Source organism: Megascapheus bottae, unplaced genomic scaffold (assembly GCF_031878675.1).
Source record: "Megascapheus bottae isolate mThoBot1 unplaced genomic scaffold, mThoBot2.hap1 HAP1_SCAFFOLD_57, whole genome shotgun sequence".
NCBI lineage: Eukaryota > Metazoa > Chordata > Mammalia > Rodentia > Geomyidae > Megascapheus > Megascapheus bottae.
Genome location: NW_028327810.1, coordinates 242,191 through 255,003, shown reverse-complemented (window position 1 = coordinate 255,003; position 12,813 = coordinate 242,191). Strand labels below are relative to the sequence as shown.

The following is a 12,813-nucleotide window of genomic DNA, read 5'->3' as shown; positions in this document are numbered from 1 at the left end:
TATATTGGTATAAACAACAAAGTTAGTAGTATAACTGTGTCCCAAGTACCAGGGCTTCTAAATATTGAGGGGAAATAAACAAAAATAAAAAGTTTTAAACTGAAAAAAGAAATTGAGGGAGAGTGATTAATCCGAACAAGAAAATAGAGGTCCTGAAATAATAAAACTGAAAAACCTAGCAAAAAATGTGTACAGAAGTAGTGAACTAGATGAAAAGGAATGAGAAAGTAGAGGAGAGCAAGTTAAACACTTTCAAATCATGCCACACATCTGGAATCCTACCTGCTGAGGATGCTCAGACCTGATGAGTGTGGTTCAAAGCCAGCCTAGGCAGCAAAGTCCATGAGACCTGCTTTAGTGAGTGGCAGTGGAGGGCTTGAACTTATTTTGCTCATGGCTAGAGCTCTAGTACTTCCACGCTGTTGGTGGTTGATTACAGATAAGAATCTCAAGGACCTTCTTGCCCAGTCTGGCTTTGAAAGACAACCCTCAGAATTGAGAGCCTCTGTAATGCCCTCAAGTTCACATGAGACTCTTTCTTCATATAAACCATCAAAGAACAGAAAAGAAAGAAAGGGAGAAAGAAAGAAAATTAGAGCGAGAGAGAAAGCAAGAAAGCAAGCAAGAAAGAAAAGAAAGAAGGAAGGGAGGGAGGGAGGGAGGGAAGGAGGGATAGAAGGAGGGAAATACAAAAGAAACAGAGAGAGAGAGAAAGAAAGAACGAATAAAATAAAGAAAAGGAAGAAAGGGAGGGAGGAAGGCGGGGGGTAGGGAGACAAGAAAGGAGAAAAGGAAACAGAAAGAGAGAAGGAAATAGAAAAGGAAGCAAAGAAAGAAAGCAAGCAGGCAGGAAAGCAAGCAAGCAAGCAAGCAAATAAGAGCAAATAAACTAAACAAACCTGAATTTGAACCTTGTTCCTGGTGTGAATCCTGCTAGCCTGGATGGAAAAAAGCAAAGCAAGATAAAAACCTAAGGGAGACAAGCCAATCCATAACAAGTTAGAGAACTTGAATTAAAAAAAAAGCCAGCGTGGTGGCTCACACCTGTAATCCTAGCTACTCAATAAGCTGGGATCTGAGGATCAAAGTTCAAAGCCAGTCCAGGCATAAAAGGATCTGTGACTCTTATCTCCAATTAACACCTTGAAAATGGCAAGTGGAGCTTGGCTCTAGGGTAGGGCAGTAGATTTGAGCTGAAGAGCTCAGGAACAATGCCTGGGTCCAGAAGAGGTCAAGCCCCACAACTCACACACACAAAAAAAAGAAGAACAAAAAAATGAATTAAGGCAAAGGAGGCAGATCCTTCTGGGCGATTTCACCAGCAGCGGGTGCTGGAGGCTTGGCTGCTTGAATCCTGTGCTACATGTTTAGAGACTTCACACAGAAGTTGGCTGGAACCTGGACTTCAGACCGGAAGCCCACAGGAATTAAAGCCTGTGATGTCCACTGAAGCTCTGTCTGTCATATTAACCACACCAACAAAGCTGACTTCCAATCCCACTGTTTATGATTATTCTGGGAAGAACAAAGATCCAGAGCTGTAGAAGTATTTCCAGATATCTGATGGTATGCCCATCCACCTGAAAAGATGCCTGCCTGATCTGATGCTTTAACCAACCACTGTGCACTGACATCAGGAGGTACCATCCATTCCTGATTGCCCTCCACATGGCCTCCCAGCCCAAAAACAAGAGAGCTCTGGTACAGAGCATAGTTGGGTTTTGGAATAGACCCTTTGAAACTTCAATTTTCATTTAACAAATAATCAGTTTCATTCCCTCTTCTTGGATGGTCTCCTTAAAAATTTTGCAAAACAAAGACAAAGATATGAACAGTATTTTGGTTTGTTTGTGAAGTGCATATGGCCTGTCAGATGTCAGAACTCATTTATTTGGTCTCCTGATTTCCCTGGAAAGTCTGAATGAAGGTGGAACAGGGGCTGGTTAGTTAGTGTCAGTCAGAGCTGAGGTCTTCAGATACCTGGAGTGTGGGGTTTTTTTTCCACCTTGGAGTGCACAAGCCTTTATAGATTTGGTTTTGACTGAAGAAGTAAGGCAAGCCAAGACTAGGCGCTTGAAATAAGGGACTTTGTTTAGTGGTACCTTGGGGGATTTTTCCATCTTGTAGCAAAATGTTAATAGAAATTATTTGTAGCCTGCCTGTGCTTGTTTCAAAGTGCTATTTGCCACAGCCCAGGTCCTAGCAAGTCTGTGTTCCCATGGGAACAGAGCAGGATTGTTCGCACTGCAATGCAGGCTGGTTCTTCTTGTGGATGCAACCATGTCACAGATCCTCCTTTACCTTTTAAAAATGTTATCCTTTTAAATTATGAAATATTTGACTGTGGAAAAAATACATGTAAAAATGAATTAAGAGGAAGGAGAAGATATCAAAGAGACAACTCAAAAGCATGAAAGCATCATTCATGCCTGTATACTATTGTTGCTCAGCTCACTGAGATCACAGGATTATGGTTCAAAACCAGCATGGGCAGGAAAATCCATGAGCCTCCCTGATAATGGTGGACTTAAACTCATTGGTGATTTGTTCATGGTTAGAACTCTATTACTTTCTGCCTCTGGGTGGTTCATTGGAGATAAGGAGTCTCATGGACTTTCCTGCCCAGGCTGGCTTTGAACCATGGTCCTCAGATATCAAGCGTCTGTGTACTGTGCCTGTTTATTCTGGGTACTCTTATCTGCTATGACTCACCAAAAAAATAAAAAGGCAAAAGTTGAGCTGTGGTTCATGTATTAGAGCCCGCTAGCCTTGAATTTAAAACAAAGTCAAAAGTCAGGTTTTGGCCTCAATTGTACTCACAGCTAGTTTGAGGAAATAAAATAAAATAAGCAAGCATTGAGAGTGACCAGGCCAGAGTTCAAATCCTTGAACCAGAACCAAAAGACCCAAGGCCAGTGGTTGACTTGTGGCCTAAATGGCAGTGCTTCCAAATGTTGAATTAGAAAAAACAATCAAAGAAAGAAAGAAAGAAAAACAATAGAAGAGAGAAGCCAATTAAAGAAATTTAAATCATGGCTCACATCTGTGATCCTATTATTTTAGATTGCTGAAATCTGAGGTTTGAAGTTCAAAGCCAGCCTGGGAAGGAAAGTCCATGAGACCTGTTTTAGTGAATGGCACTGGAGAGCTTGAACTCTCTGTGTTTTATGTCTAGAGCTCTACTATTTCCTATCTCTTGGTGATTACTTGAAGAAAAGAGTCTCATGGATTTTCCTACCCAGCCTGGCTTTGAACCACAATCCTCATATTCCAGAGGCTGTGTATGCCCACATAGCTACATGAGACCCTTTTTCCTATAAACCACAAAAAAAATGAAGGAAGGAAGGAAAGAAGGAAGGAAGGAAGGAAGGAAGGAAGGAAGGAAGGAAGGAAGGAAGGAAGGAAGGGAGGGAAGAATGGAGGGAGGAAGGGAGGGTGGGAGGAAGGAAAAGAGATAGGACAGAATGTGGGAAGGTGAAAGGAAGACAGGCAGGAAGGCACCTATCTAGAGCTTTGGTTTTCAGTTTGAAGCCTGATAATCTTGATGGGAAAAGGCAAAGTAAAGCAAAAGATCTCAAGGAGAGTTGCCAATCCATAACAAATAAGTAGAAGACTCAAACAAAATAGATAGACAAATAGAAAAAGGAAGGAAAATGAATTAAAAGGAAGGAGGAGATATCAAAGAGACAATAGAAGTATTTGAAAACATAGGCTGGGGTTTGGCCTCGTGGTAGAATGCTTGTCCAGCATGCACAAAGACCAGGGTTTAAATCCTCAGTAGTACATACAAAAAAAAGCCATGAATAGTGTTGTGGCTCAAGTGGTAGAACTCTAGCCTTGAGAAGGCCCTGGACAGTGCTCAAAACCTGAGTTCAAGCCCTAGATATGGCAAAAATAAAAAGGAATTTGAAAACTTGGGTCATGGTTGTATCCTACTTGCCATGTTCACTGAAATCAGAGGATTATGGTTCAAAGCCAACCTGGGCAGGAAATTCTAAGAGACTTGTTTTAGTGAGCAGCAGTGATGAGCTTGAACTTGCTTTTTTTTCTCACAACTAGAGCTCTAATACTTCCTGTCTCTTGATGGTTGATTACAGACTCTCATGGACTTTCCTACCAGGTTAGCATTGATCCAGTCTTCAGATTTCAGAGTCTGTGTAATGCCCCCATGTTCACATGAGATTATTTCTCCCATAAACCATGAAAGAAAGAAAGAAAAAAGAAGGAAGGAAGGAGGGAAGGAAGGAAGAAAGGAAGGAAGGAAAGAAAGAATTAAATAGAAGAAAGAAAGAAAGGAGAGCAAGAGGGAGAGAGAGAGAGCGAGAGAGAGAGAGAGAGAGAGAGAGAGAGAAGAAAGAAAGAAAGAAAGAAAGAAAGAAAGAAAGAAAGAAAGAAAGAAAGAAAGAAAGACAGAAACTGTGACTTTTGGCTGTGTTTTCACCTGCTAGCCTTGAGGGAAAAAAGCAAAGGAAAGATTATAACCTCAGGGAGAGTGGCCCATTCAAGAAAACAAGGCAGAGTACCTGAACAAATTTTAAAAAGGGGGGAGGGTGAGAAAGAAAAAGAAAACCGAACAAAAAATGAGTGAAAAGAGAAAACACCGAAGGGCCACTGAATGTTTTGAGAACATGGTTGAAGCCTATATCCTACTTGCTCCAGTCACTGAAATCAGAGGATAATAGTTTAAAGCCAGCCTGGGCAGGAAAGTCCATGACAGTTGTATTAGTGTGTGCCTGTCAAATCAACTTGGGGTGTTTTGTTCATGATTGGGGCTCTACTGCTTTCTGCCTCTGAAAGTCTCATGGACTTTCCTGGCCAGGCTGGCTTCAAACTGGGATCCTAAGATGTCAAGCCTTTGTGTAGTGCCCTTGTGTATCCACTCTTATCTCCTATGAACCATCAAAATAATAAAAAAGCAGAAATTGAGCTGTGGCTTAAGTAGTAGAGTCAGGGAGCCCTGAATTAAAAAAAGAAGAAGAAAAGAAAAAATCATGAGTCCAATTTTAGCTCTAAGTATATTCCCTGCTATTTTGATGAAAAAATATCTTGGCTAGGGATCAGGTTCTGAATTCCAGCCCTATAACAGGAACTAAAAATATTAAAAATAATAAACAGCCAGGCTTGGCACAGTGGCTCATGCCTTTGCCACTGACTACTGGCCTGTGGGCGGTAATTGAAGTTAAGAATCTCATGCAGTCTCCTGCCCAGGCTAGTTTTGAAATTCAGTCCTCAGACTTTAGGACACTGTCCAATGCCCTTGGTTTCTCCTGGGACTCTTATCTCCTATTACCAACCAAAGAAGAATAATACCCCCCCCCAAAAAAAGGCAAAAGTAGAGTTGTAGCTCAAAAGTTGAGCATGATAGCCTTGAATTAAAAAAAAAAGTAGAATAATCCTCTGGGAGAGTCACCAGTCTTTTAAGTTCAAGTCCTAAGTACCAGTACTCAAATTTAAAAATAATAATAATAATAATTGGAAATTGAGTTTTGCCTCTTATTGTATACTTTGGTTACTTTGAGAGGAAAAAAAACTACTCACTGAAAGTGATCAAGCCCAGAATTGAAACCCTGGAGCAAAAATAAAAACACACATAGCCAGTAGTTCATCTGTAGCCCAAGGTATAGAAACTATTTTCAAACAAAAAACCCAAACAAAAACAAAAATACAAACTGAGTGTGAGTTTCTAGACCTTAAAAAGCCATAAGAACTGAAATTTTAAAAAGAAAAATAGTAAAAGCAATCATGAAATGATATGAAGGTGCCAGAAGAGAGGAACCAATTAAAGAATTTTAAATTATGTCTCACATCTGTAATCCTACCTGCTTAGGTTGCTGAACTCTGAGGATTGTGGTTCAAAGCCAGCCTAGGCAGGGAAGCCCATGAAAGCTGTTTTAGTGAGTGGCAGTCGTGGCCTTGAACTTGCTGTGTTTGGCTCATGGCTAGAGCTCTAGTACTTCCTGCCTGTTGGTTAATTGGAAGTAAGGGTCTCATAGGAAATTTTCTGTTCAGGCTGGCTTTGAATCACAATCCTCAGATTGCAAGCAGTGAAAAGCCAAGATTACAGGTGTGAGGCATTGGTGTTTGCCCTGGTTCTTAAAAAACAAAAACAAAAAAACTTGTTTGTTTTTGGTTCTTATTCTAGGGCTTGAACTTTGGGCCTGAATAGAATCCAAAAGTCATGTCTTTCTCCCCCCACCCACCCAAAGCTAGTTAGTATACATTTAGAGGCAAAAATCAACTTCAGGATTTTTTTTTTGGTATAAGTGATTTTACATAGGGTTGATTCTCCCAGAGGAGGATTTTCTTTTTCTTTCCTTTTCTTTTTTTCCGTATATTTTTTATTGTAATTAATAGAAGGATTACATTATATTCACCAGATAGAAGGTGCATTACTTCACAAACATTAAAATATTTTTCATTTCTTGGTCCCCATTTCCCTCCCCCCACCCCATATCTTTTGCTTTCTTTTTTGTTTGTTTGTTTTTATTTCAAGGCTCATAATTCTACTATTAGAAGCACCACTCAACTTGTGCCTTTCCCTTTTTTGCTTTTCTTTTTCCTCTTTCTTTCTTCCTGTTTTGCCAGTCCTGAGGCCTGAACTCAGGCTCTGGGCACTGTCCTTGGACACATTTTGCTCAAGGTTAGTGCTCTGCTACTTGAGCCACAGTACCACTTCTTGCTTGTATTGTGTATGTAGTACTTAGGACTAGAACGCAGAGCTTCCTGCATGCTAAATGAGTGCCCAACCACTTGGCCACACTCTCCCTCCATTCCTTTCTTTCTTCCTTACTTTATTCCCTACTCTAGTCCTTCTTTTTTGGTGGTTAATAGAAGATAAAGAGTTCCATGGGAAGCTGAGGGTACTACATAGTATTGTAAAATCTGACAATTGTGATTCAAAGCCAGCCTAGACTGGAAAGTCCCTGAGACTCTCCTCTCCAATTAACCATCAACAGGTCAGGCTGCACAACTGGGGCAAAAACAAACAAACAAACAAACAAACAAAAAACAGTAGTTGACTTTTGCAGAGACTCCAAATTATTTTTTACATTTTTTTTGTCCTTGTCAGTCTGGGGGCTTTAAACCCAGGGCCTGGGCACTGTCCTTGGGCTTTCCTCAAGACTAGCACTTTACAGCTGGAGGCACCCCTTCCACCTTTCCTTTTTGGAACTGAGGAATCGAAGCTAGGGCTGCCTGAATGCTAGGGGAGCACCCTACCACTAGGTCATGAGCCTCCAAATTGTGACTTTAAAAAATAAACAAACAAAAAATGAAGGTGGGTGGTTAGTGTGACAACAAACCAGACGACCTGAAATAAACAAAAATGACAGAAAAAGTAAAGTGAATGAAATAAAAAGGTGAAGGAAAAGAGCTCATGATACAAACAGAAAAGAAAAGAAATAATTATAATTTTAAAAGCCAGAGGCTAGGCCCTGAATTCAAGGTGTAGGACCATCCCAGGAAAAGCAAAACAAAACCAAACTTGACATATGGTGCAAATAAGAACAAACAGTAGACTTGAGAAAATAAACAAAAACTTCAGATAAAAGCACCAGCCGTTGGGTGAAATGCATAATACCAGAACCCAAATTTAAAAAATAAACAAGAGCAATCAAGGTTTGGCTTAAATTCTACAGCCTGCTAGCTCTGAACAAAAACTTTCAGACAGAATATACTAAGCCCTGATTTAAAACAGTAGGAAAACACCAAAGGGCAAAACAAAACAAAACAAAAAATAAATATTGACTTGTAGCTAAAAAAATTCTAGCTGCTCAGCTCACTGAAATCTGAGGATCACAGTTCTAAGCCAGCCTAGACAGGAAAAGCCATCAGACTTCTTGCATTGTATGCCAGTCCTGGAGCTTGAACTTGTGGTCTTTTGCTCATGGCTGGAGCCCTACCACTTCCAACCGTTTGGTGGTTAATTGAAGAGTCTCATGGGACACTATGAGACTCATGGGACTATGAGACTTCCATTAACCAATACAAAGGGCACAGGGAACCAGAAATTGACTTGCTGCTCTGGCTGTAGAACATGCTAGCATACAGGAAGAAAGAGAAAGAAAGAAAGAAAGAAAGAAAGAAAGAAAGAAAGAAAGAAAGAAAGAAAGAAAGAAGGAAAGAGAAAGAGAGAGAGAGAGAAAGAAAGAGAGAAAGAAAATGTTAGACACTTGGTTATGCCTTCTGTTCAAACCTAAGGAATAATACAACCAAACAACCAACCAAAATCAGAAAATCCCTCGTGGCTTATGAAGAGGCTGTTAGTATTGGGGGAGGGGATTAAAAATATGGCCAGACCACCAGTACAAGAAAAAAAAAGAAGGCCAGAAATTCAGCTTTGGCTCAAGGCATGAAGATGACTAACATAGTGAGCAAATAAATAAATAAATAAATAAAATAAAAATGCCAACTTAGGGAGACTAGGGAAACTTGCCAGTGCCTTCTGAGTTCAATCCTTTCAGTTAGCAGAATTAGCACCCAAATGCACATGAAAACTGAAAATTTGGATTTTAGCTGTTAGAATTGAGAAGAGAAGAAGGAATAGGAGGAGGAGAAGGAGGAGGAAAAAGGGAAGAAGAAGAAGTAATGGAAGAAAAGGAAGAGGAAGATTAGGAGGAGGAAGAAACAGGAGGAGGAGGCACTGAATATCAACAAGCCTCTTCCCCATCAAAACAATTAGGAATAAAACAAATGTAAAAGAAGGTAAAATAAGAGAAAAGCCAAAGAAACACCTTAAAGTGATCGGGGTGATGTATGCTTATGTCTATAGTTCTAGATTTTTAGAGGACTGAGAGTTGTGGATATTAATTTTTACCCAGCCCAGGTGGGAAAAATCCCTGAGTATCCATGAGATTTATAACCAATAAATCACACCCAGGGTGGGGAAAAAAAGAAACAACAACAACAAAATCCAGGGAGATTGAGCTGTAGTTCAAGTGGTCGATCAGTAGTCTTGAGCAGAAAAGCTAAGGGACAGTGCCCCAGACCTGATTTCGAGTTCTATAACCATGAGAGAGACAGAGACAGAGAAAGAGACAGACAGAAACAGAGAGAGACAGAGGGAGAGAGAGAAGAGTTTTGAAAACAGTTAAGATGATTTTAAAATGAAATATAGAAGTTGAAAAACAGTTGTTTAATAAGACACGAGAAAAATATAATTTTTTGACAATAAAGGTTAAAATATCATGCTAACCTCACCCAAATCTCACCCCAACCTACAGAAAGCCCTTTCTATCAGAGTTGTCAGTAATTAAGAATGGAAAATTCACAGCCAATGTTGAGATGATCTTGATTCTCTGATACCTGTGTCTGTGCAGCCCTGGGAGAACTGATGGACTGTGCAGTATTTGACTTGCCTTATTTCCCTTGTGTCTGGGAATAGTCATGTCGTGGGGATGGGGGCCTGGGCACAGGAAGTGGAAATCATTGTTGAAGAGCTTTCTCTCACAGGAGGAGCTCACAGAATTCAGAGTCTTAACCAGTACTGATTTAAGCTATATTTTTTTCTTTCTTTTTTTTTCCATTGAAGAGTGGAGTTTTATTACATTTAAACAATTACTGATAGACCTCACAGATATCTATCATGAAGAAAATATGGATTTTTCTACATTCTATAAGTAAACTTAGAATTAAAATGAAATTCAAGCTTAAAAGATTCAGTCACTTAGCTACATTTTAAAGAGGGAACACAAGTGCCTCTAAACTATTCCTAAGTGTACTAAGGAATGGAGCATACAGAGAGGACAGCACTGCCAGCCACCCAAGAGAGGACAGCACTGCCAGCCACCCAAAGACAGTTTGGCTTCATTATTTTCTTGTCATGATTGATCATGTTTTTTTCTTTGGAGAACATTCACTCTGTTTTTCCTTAGAAAATCAGTTGTGTTTTCAGGCAGTACAATTTGTGACTACCTGAGCACTGATCTTTCTATTGGAGTCATAGTGCCAGAGACTCAAGCTCCTTCTCTCTTGAATGCCCCTGGTGTTACAAAGTCACTGGCTGGGTGGTTCTGGTGTGACCACATGGATGGGTGAGACAGGGCTTCTAGCTTTCTGTGGCCTTGGTGTATTTCAGGGCTATCATTTTCTTTCTTGCATGATCCTGGTGTTACAAAGCCCCTGGCTGGGGTTGTTCTGTGAGCAAATGGGTGGGTGAGAAGCTTCCCTGTATCAGTGACAGGGCTTCTGGCTCTCAGTGAGTTTGGTGTCTTTCAGGGCTCTTCAATGCCATCTCTGGAACTGCCTATTACTGGGTCTGCACACAGCAGCACAATCTCCTCAAGGTATCCATCATTCTACTCAGCATCCCCTTCCTGCCTCATTTTCTTCTGGAGCTAGAGGCTCTATCATCATGCTGTGTCAGCTCCAAGGAAAGGACAACATCCTCTGAGGTGTTGTGTCCAGGTCCAAAGCAAGAGCAGCCAGAGGTCCATGTTGAGCATGTTAGGAGCTCAGCAGCAGGAACTTTATCCACCGCCTCCACTGGCAGCTCCTTACAGCCATATCAGGCATATCTCTTAGGCCTCATTTTAGGCTGCTTGCAGCCCTGACTCTTGGTATCCCTCAAGACTTTGTTCTCATTCTATGGCTGTGAAGAGGGCAGGGATTTTGCTTTACCTCTTTGGCAAAATGTCTCCTCTTCTCTCTGTGGCAGGGAGGAACCTTGGAAGGCAGCCACTGACCCATGATATGGCATGAGGCTGTGACTGGGGCTCCTCTGCAGGAAACAGAGGGAAATGGCAGGCAAAGAGGTGCTTCGGCCTGTCTGCTTCACATTACAGGTCAGCAGACACAGAGGGAAATGATAAGGAAGAAATCTTGAATGAAACCTACCTCTCTCCACCAGTAGGAAGGTGGAAGGGTTTGGGACAGTGGCATAGTGCTGAATACCCCACTCCAGAGATTGAGCTGTCACAGGGCTGACTCTCTCTGCCTTCAGGCCATCTTTAATGAAAAATGGGTGGTCATCACATCATCAAAGGATCTGTGCAAAACTGATGTGCGGACTTGTGATTAACTGTACCCCACTGAACACATCCTGCTCACCACAGTTGGGTATAACTGTTTGGGCAGGGGCTCAACTGGATATAGGGAGCCTTCATCAAATCCATCAAACCATGTGTGTGCCATGACTTGTTGCACATCAGACCTCTGCTGAGGGTTTAAAATTAAGAGCTGGAAAAAGACATGATGTCCTCTGGCAATCAGGTGTTGTGGTACATCATACCTGCCCTCGACAAACTTTCTACAGAGCTGGTTGAAAGTGCTCTCTTGAAATGGGAATTGTCCCATAATCATAAACAACATGATGGTGCCCAGACTCAAGACATCTACCTTGAAGCCATCGTAGGCTTGTTTCAGGTATATTTTAGGGGTACAGACCACATAGGCACCAGGAAGATCTGTGATCAACTGCACTGGGGCAATCCTCAGGCTCAACCCAAAGTCATTGACCTTGGCATTGCTGGTTTCATCCAGAAGGATGTTGTCAGGCTTCAGGTCCATGTGTGCAATCCCATGCCAATGGAAGTACTGCATCTCACTTCCCATCTGCTTCATCAACTTCCTTGCTTCCTTCTCATAAACCTGGCATGATGCTTTGATCCAGCTCTGCAGGTTTCCCTTGGTGGCCATTCCCATCACCAGGTAGACATGTTCCACTCCCTGGATCACTTGATACATCCTAATCACATGGGGGTAATTCAGAGGCTTGACAATATCCACCTGATTTTCCACCAGCATTGGGTACTCTTTTGTCCCCAAGATTTTCACTGTGACCTCATTGTCTGTGAGGGAGTGATAGGCCTTCTTCACCTGCCCAAAGGTGCCAGTGGTCTGCTGTACATGATATTGACTGACAAGGAAGTCCTCCTCTGCGGAGGAGAATGTAGGGCATTTGCTGTCTGTTGACTCCATTTTTCTCATGGGATGGCAAACAGCCAGCCACTACCAAACAGCTAAGAAAATATGGTGGCTAGTATATTTTAAGTATACTTAGCTAAGTTAAGATGACAATAAATATAAATATTAATATATATAACAATTTTATACATCAGTGGAGTAGGTATCAAATCTTAACGAAGTTTAGCTAATCAATTCAGTGATAGCATATCTTAAATTAGCACAATCTAAGCTACAGAATAATGGAAATCCCCAAACCCACACAACCCAAAGCTTTCCTTCCTCCCCACTCACCAATATAAGAATCAATCTAAATCTGATTTACTGAAGCACTGTAAAGTAGCTCTCTCAGCACTTTAACTGAAAATGGAGAGCAACTAACAGCCTTCTGCAACCCCTCCAGGCACCTCACAATGGCATGTGAGGTCTGTGAGGAAATGGCCCAATCACAGTGAAGCCTAATGGCATCATGGAAGAATGGACCAATCACAGCCAGGCCTCGTGTCACCAGGAATGAATGGACCAGTCATAGCCACTCATAGAACCATTGAGGATCTAGTTCGTAGGAATGTTGTAAAACACTTCAAGTGGACCCCTATGGGCATTCTCATGGCAGCATTTTGGGAACCATGAGGACTGGACAAGTCCCTCCTTCCTTCTCCAGGGCCATGGCATCCTAGGATCTGCTTCTGCAAGACCTCAGCCTTCTGGGACTTGCTCCCACAATCTCTGAAAACATGTTGGATCACAATGATCTCTTGAACACATGGGGATTGGCAAAAGCTACCAGAGTGGCATCAAGTTTAAAGAAAAATTGATGTGTCAGGTTTGGTACCATATTATTTTACTGATAATTATTTTTTTCCAGTCCTGTACTTGGGCACAGGACCTGAGCACTGACCCTGGATTTTC

General features: G+C 41.5%; 1 protein-coding gene and 1 pseudogene across 1 annotated transcript; one reads left to right on the top strand and one right to left on the bottom strand.

Moving 5' to 3' along the window:
• Positions 1–1,363: 1,363 nt before the first annotated feature.
• On the top strand, positions 1,364–11,017 carry LOC150039146 (cytochrome c oxidase subunit 7A2-like, mitochondrial pseudogene; annotated as a pseudogene).
• On the bottom strand, positions 11,014–11,916 carry LOC150039145 (sperm motility kinase-like). Its single transcript, XM_090327989.1, has one exon. The coding sequence runs from the start codon at positions 11,914–11,916 to the stop codon at positions 11,014–11,016; it is 903 nt and encodes a 300-aa protein (XP_090184115.1).
• Positions 11,917–12,813: the final 897 nt, after the last annotated feature.

What these genes read in the sequence shown, in the direction of transcription:
- LOC150039145 (XM_090327989.1), bottom strand. Translation starts at nt 11,916, where the DNA reads ATGGAGTCAACAGACAGCAAATGCCCTACATTCTCCTCCGCAGAGGAG.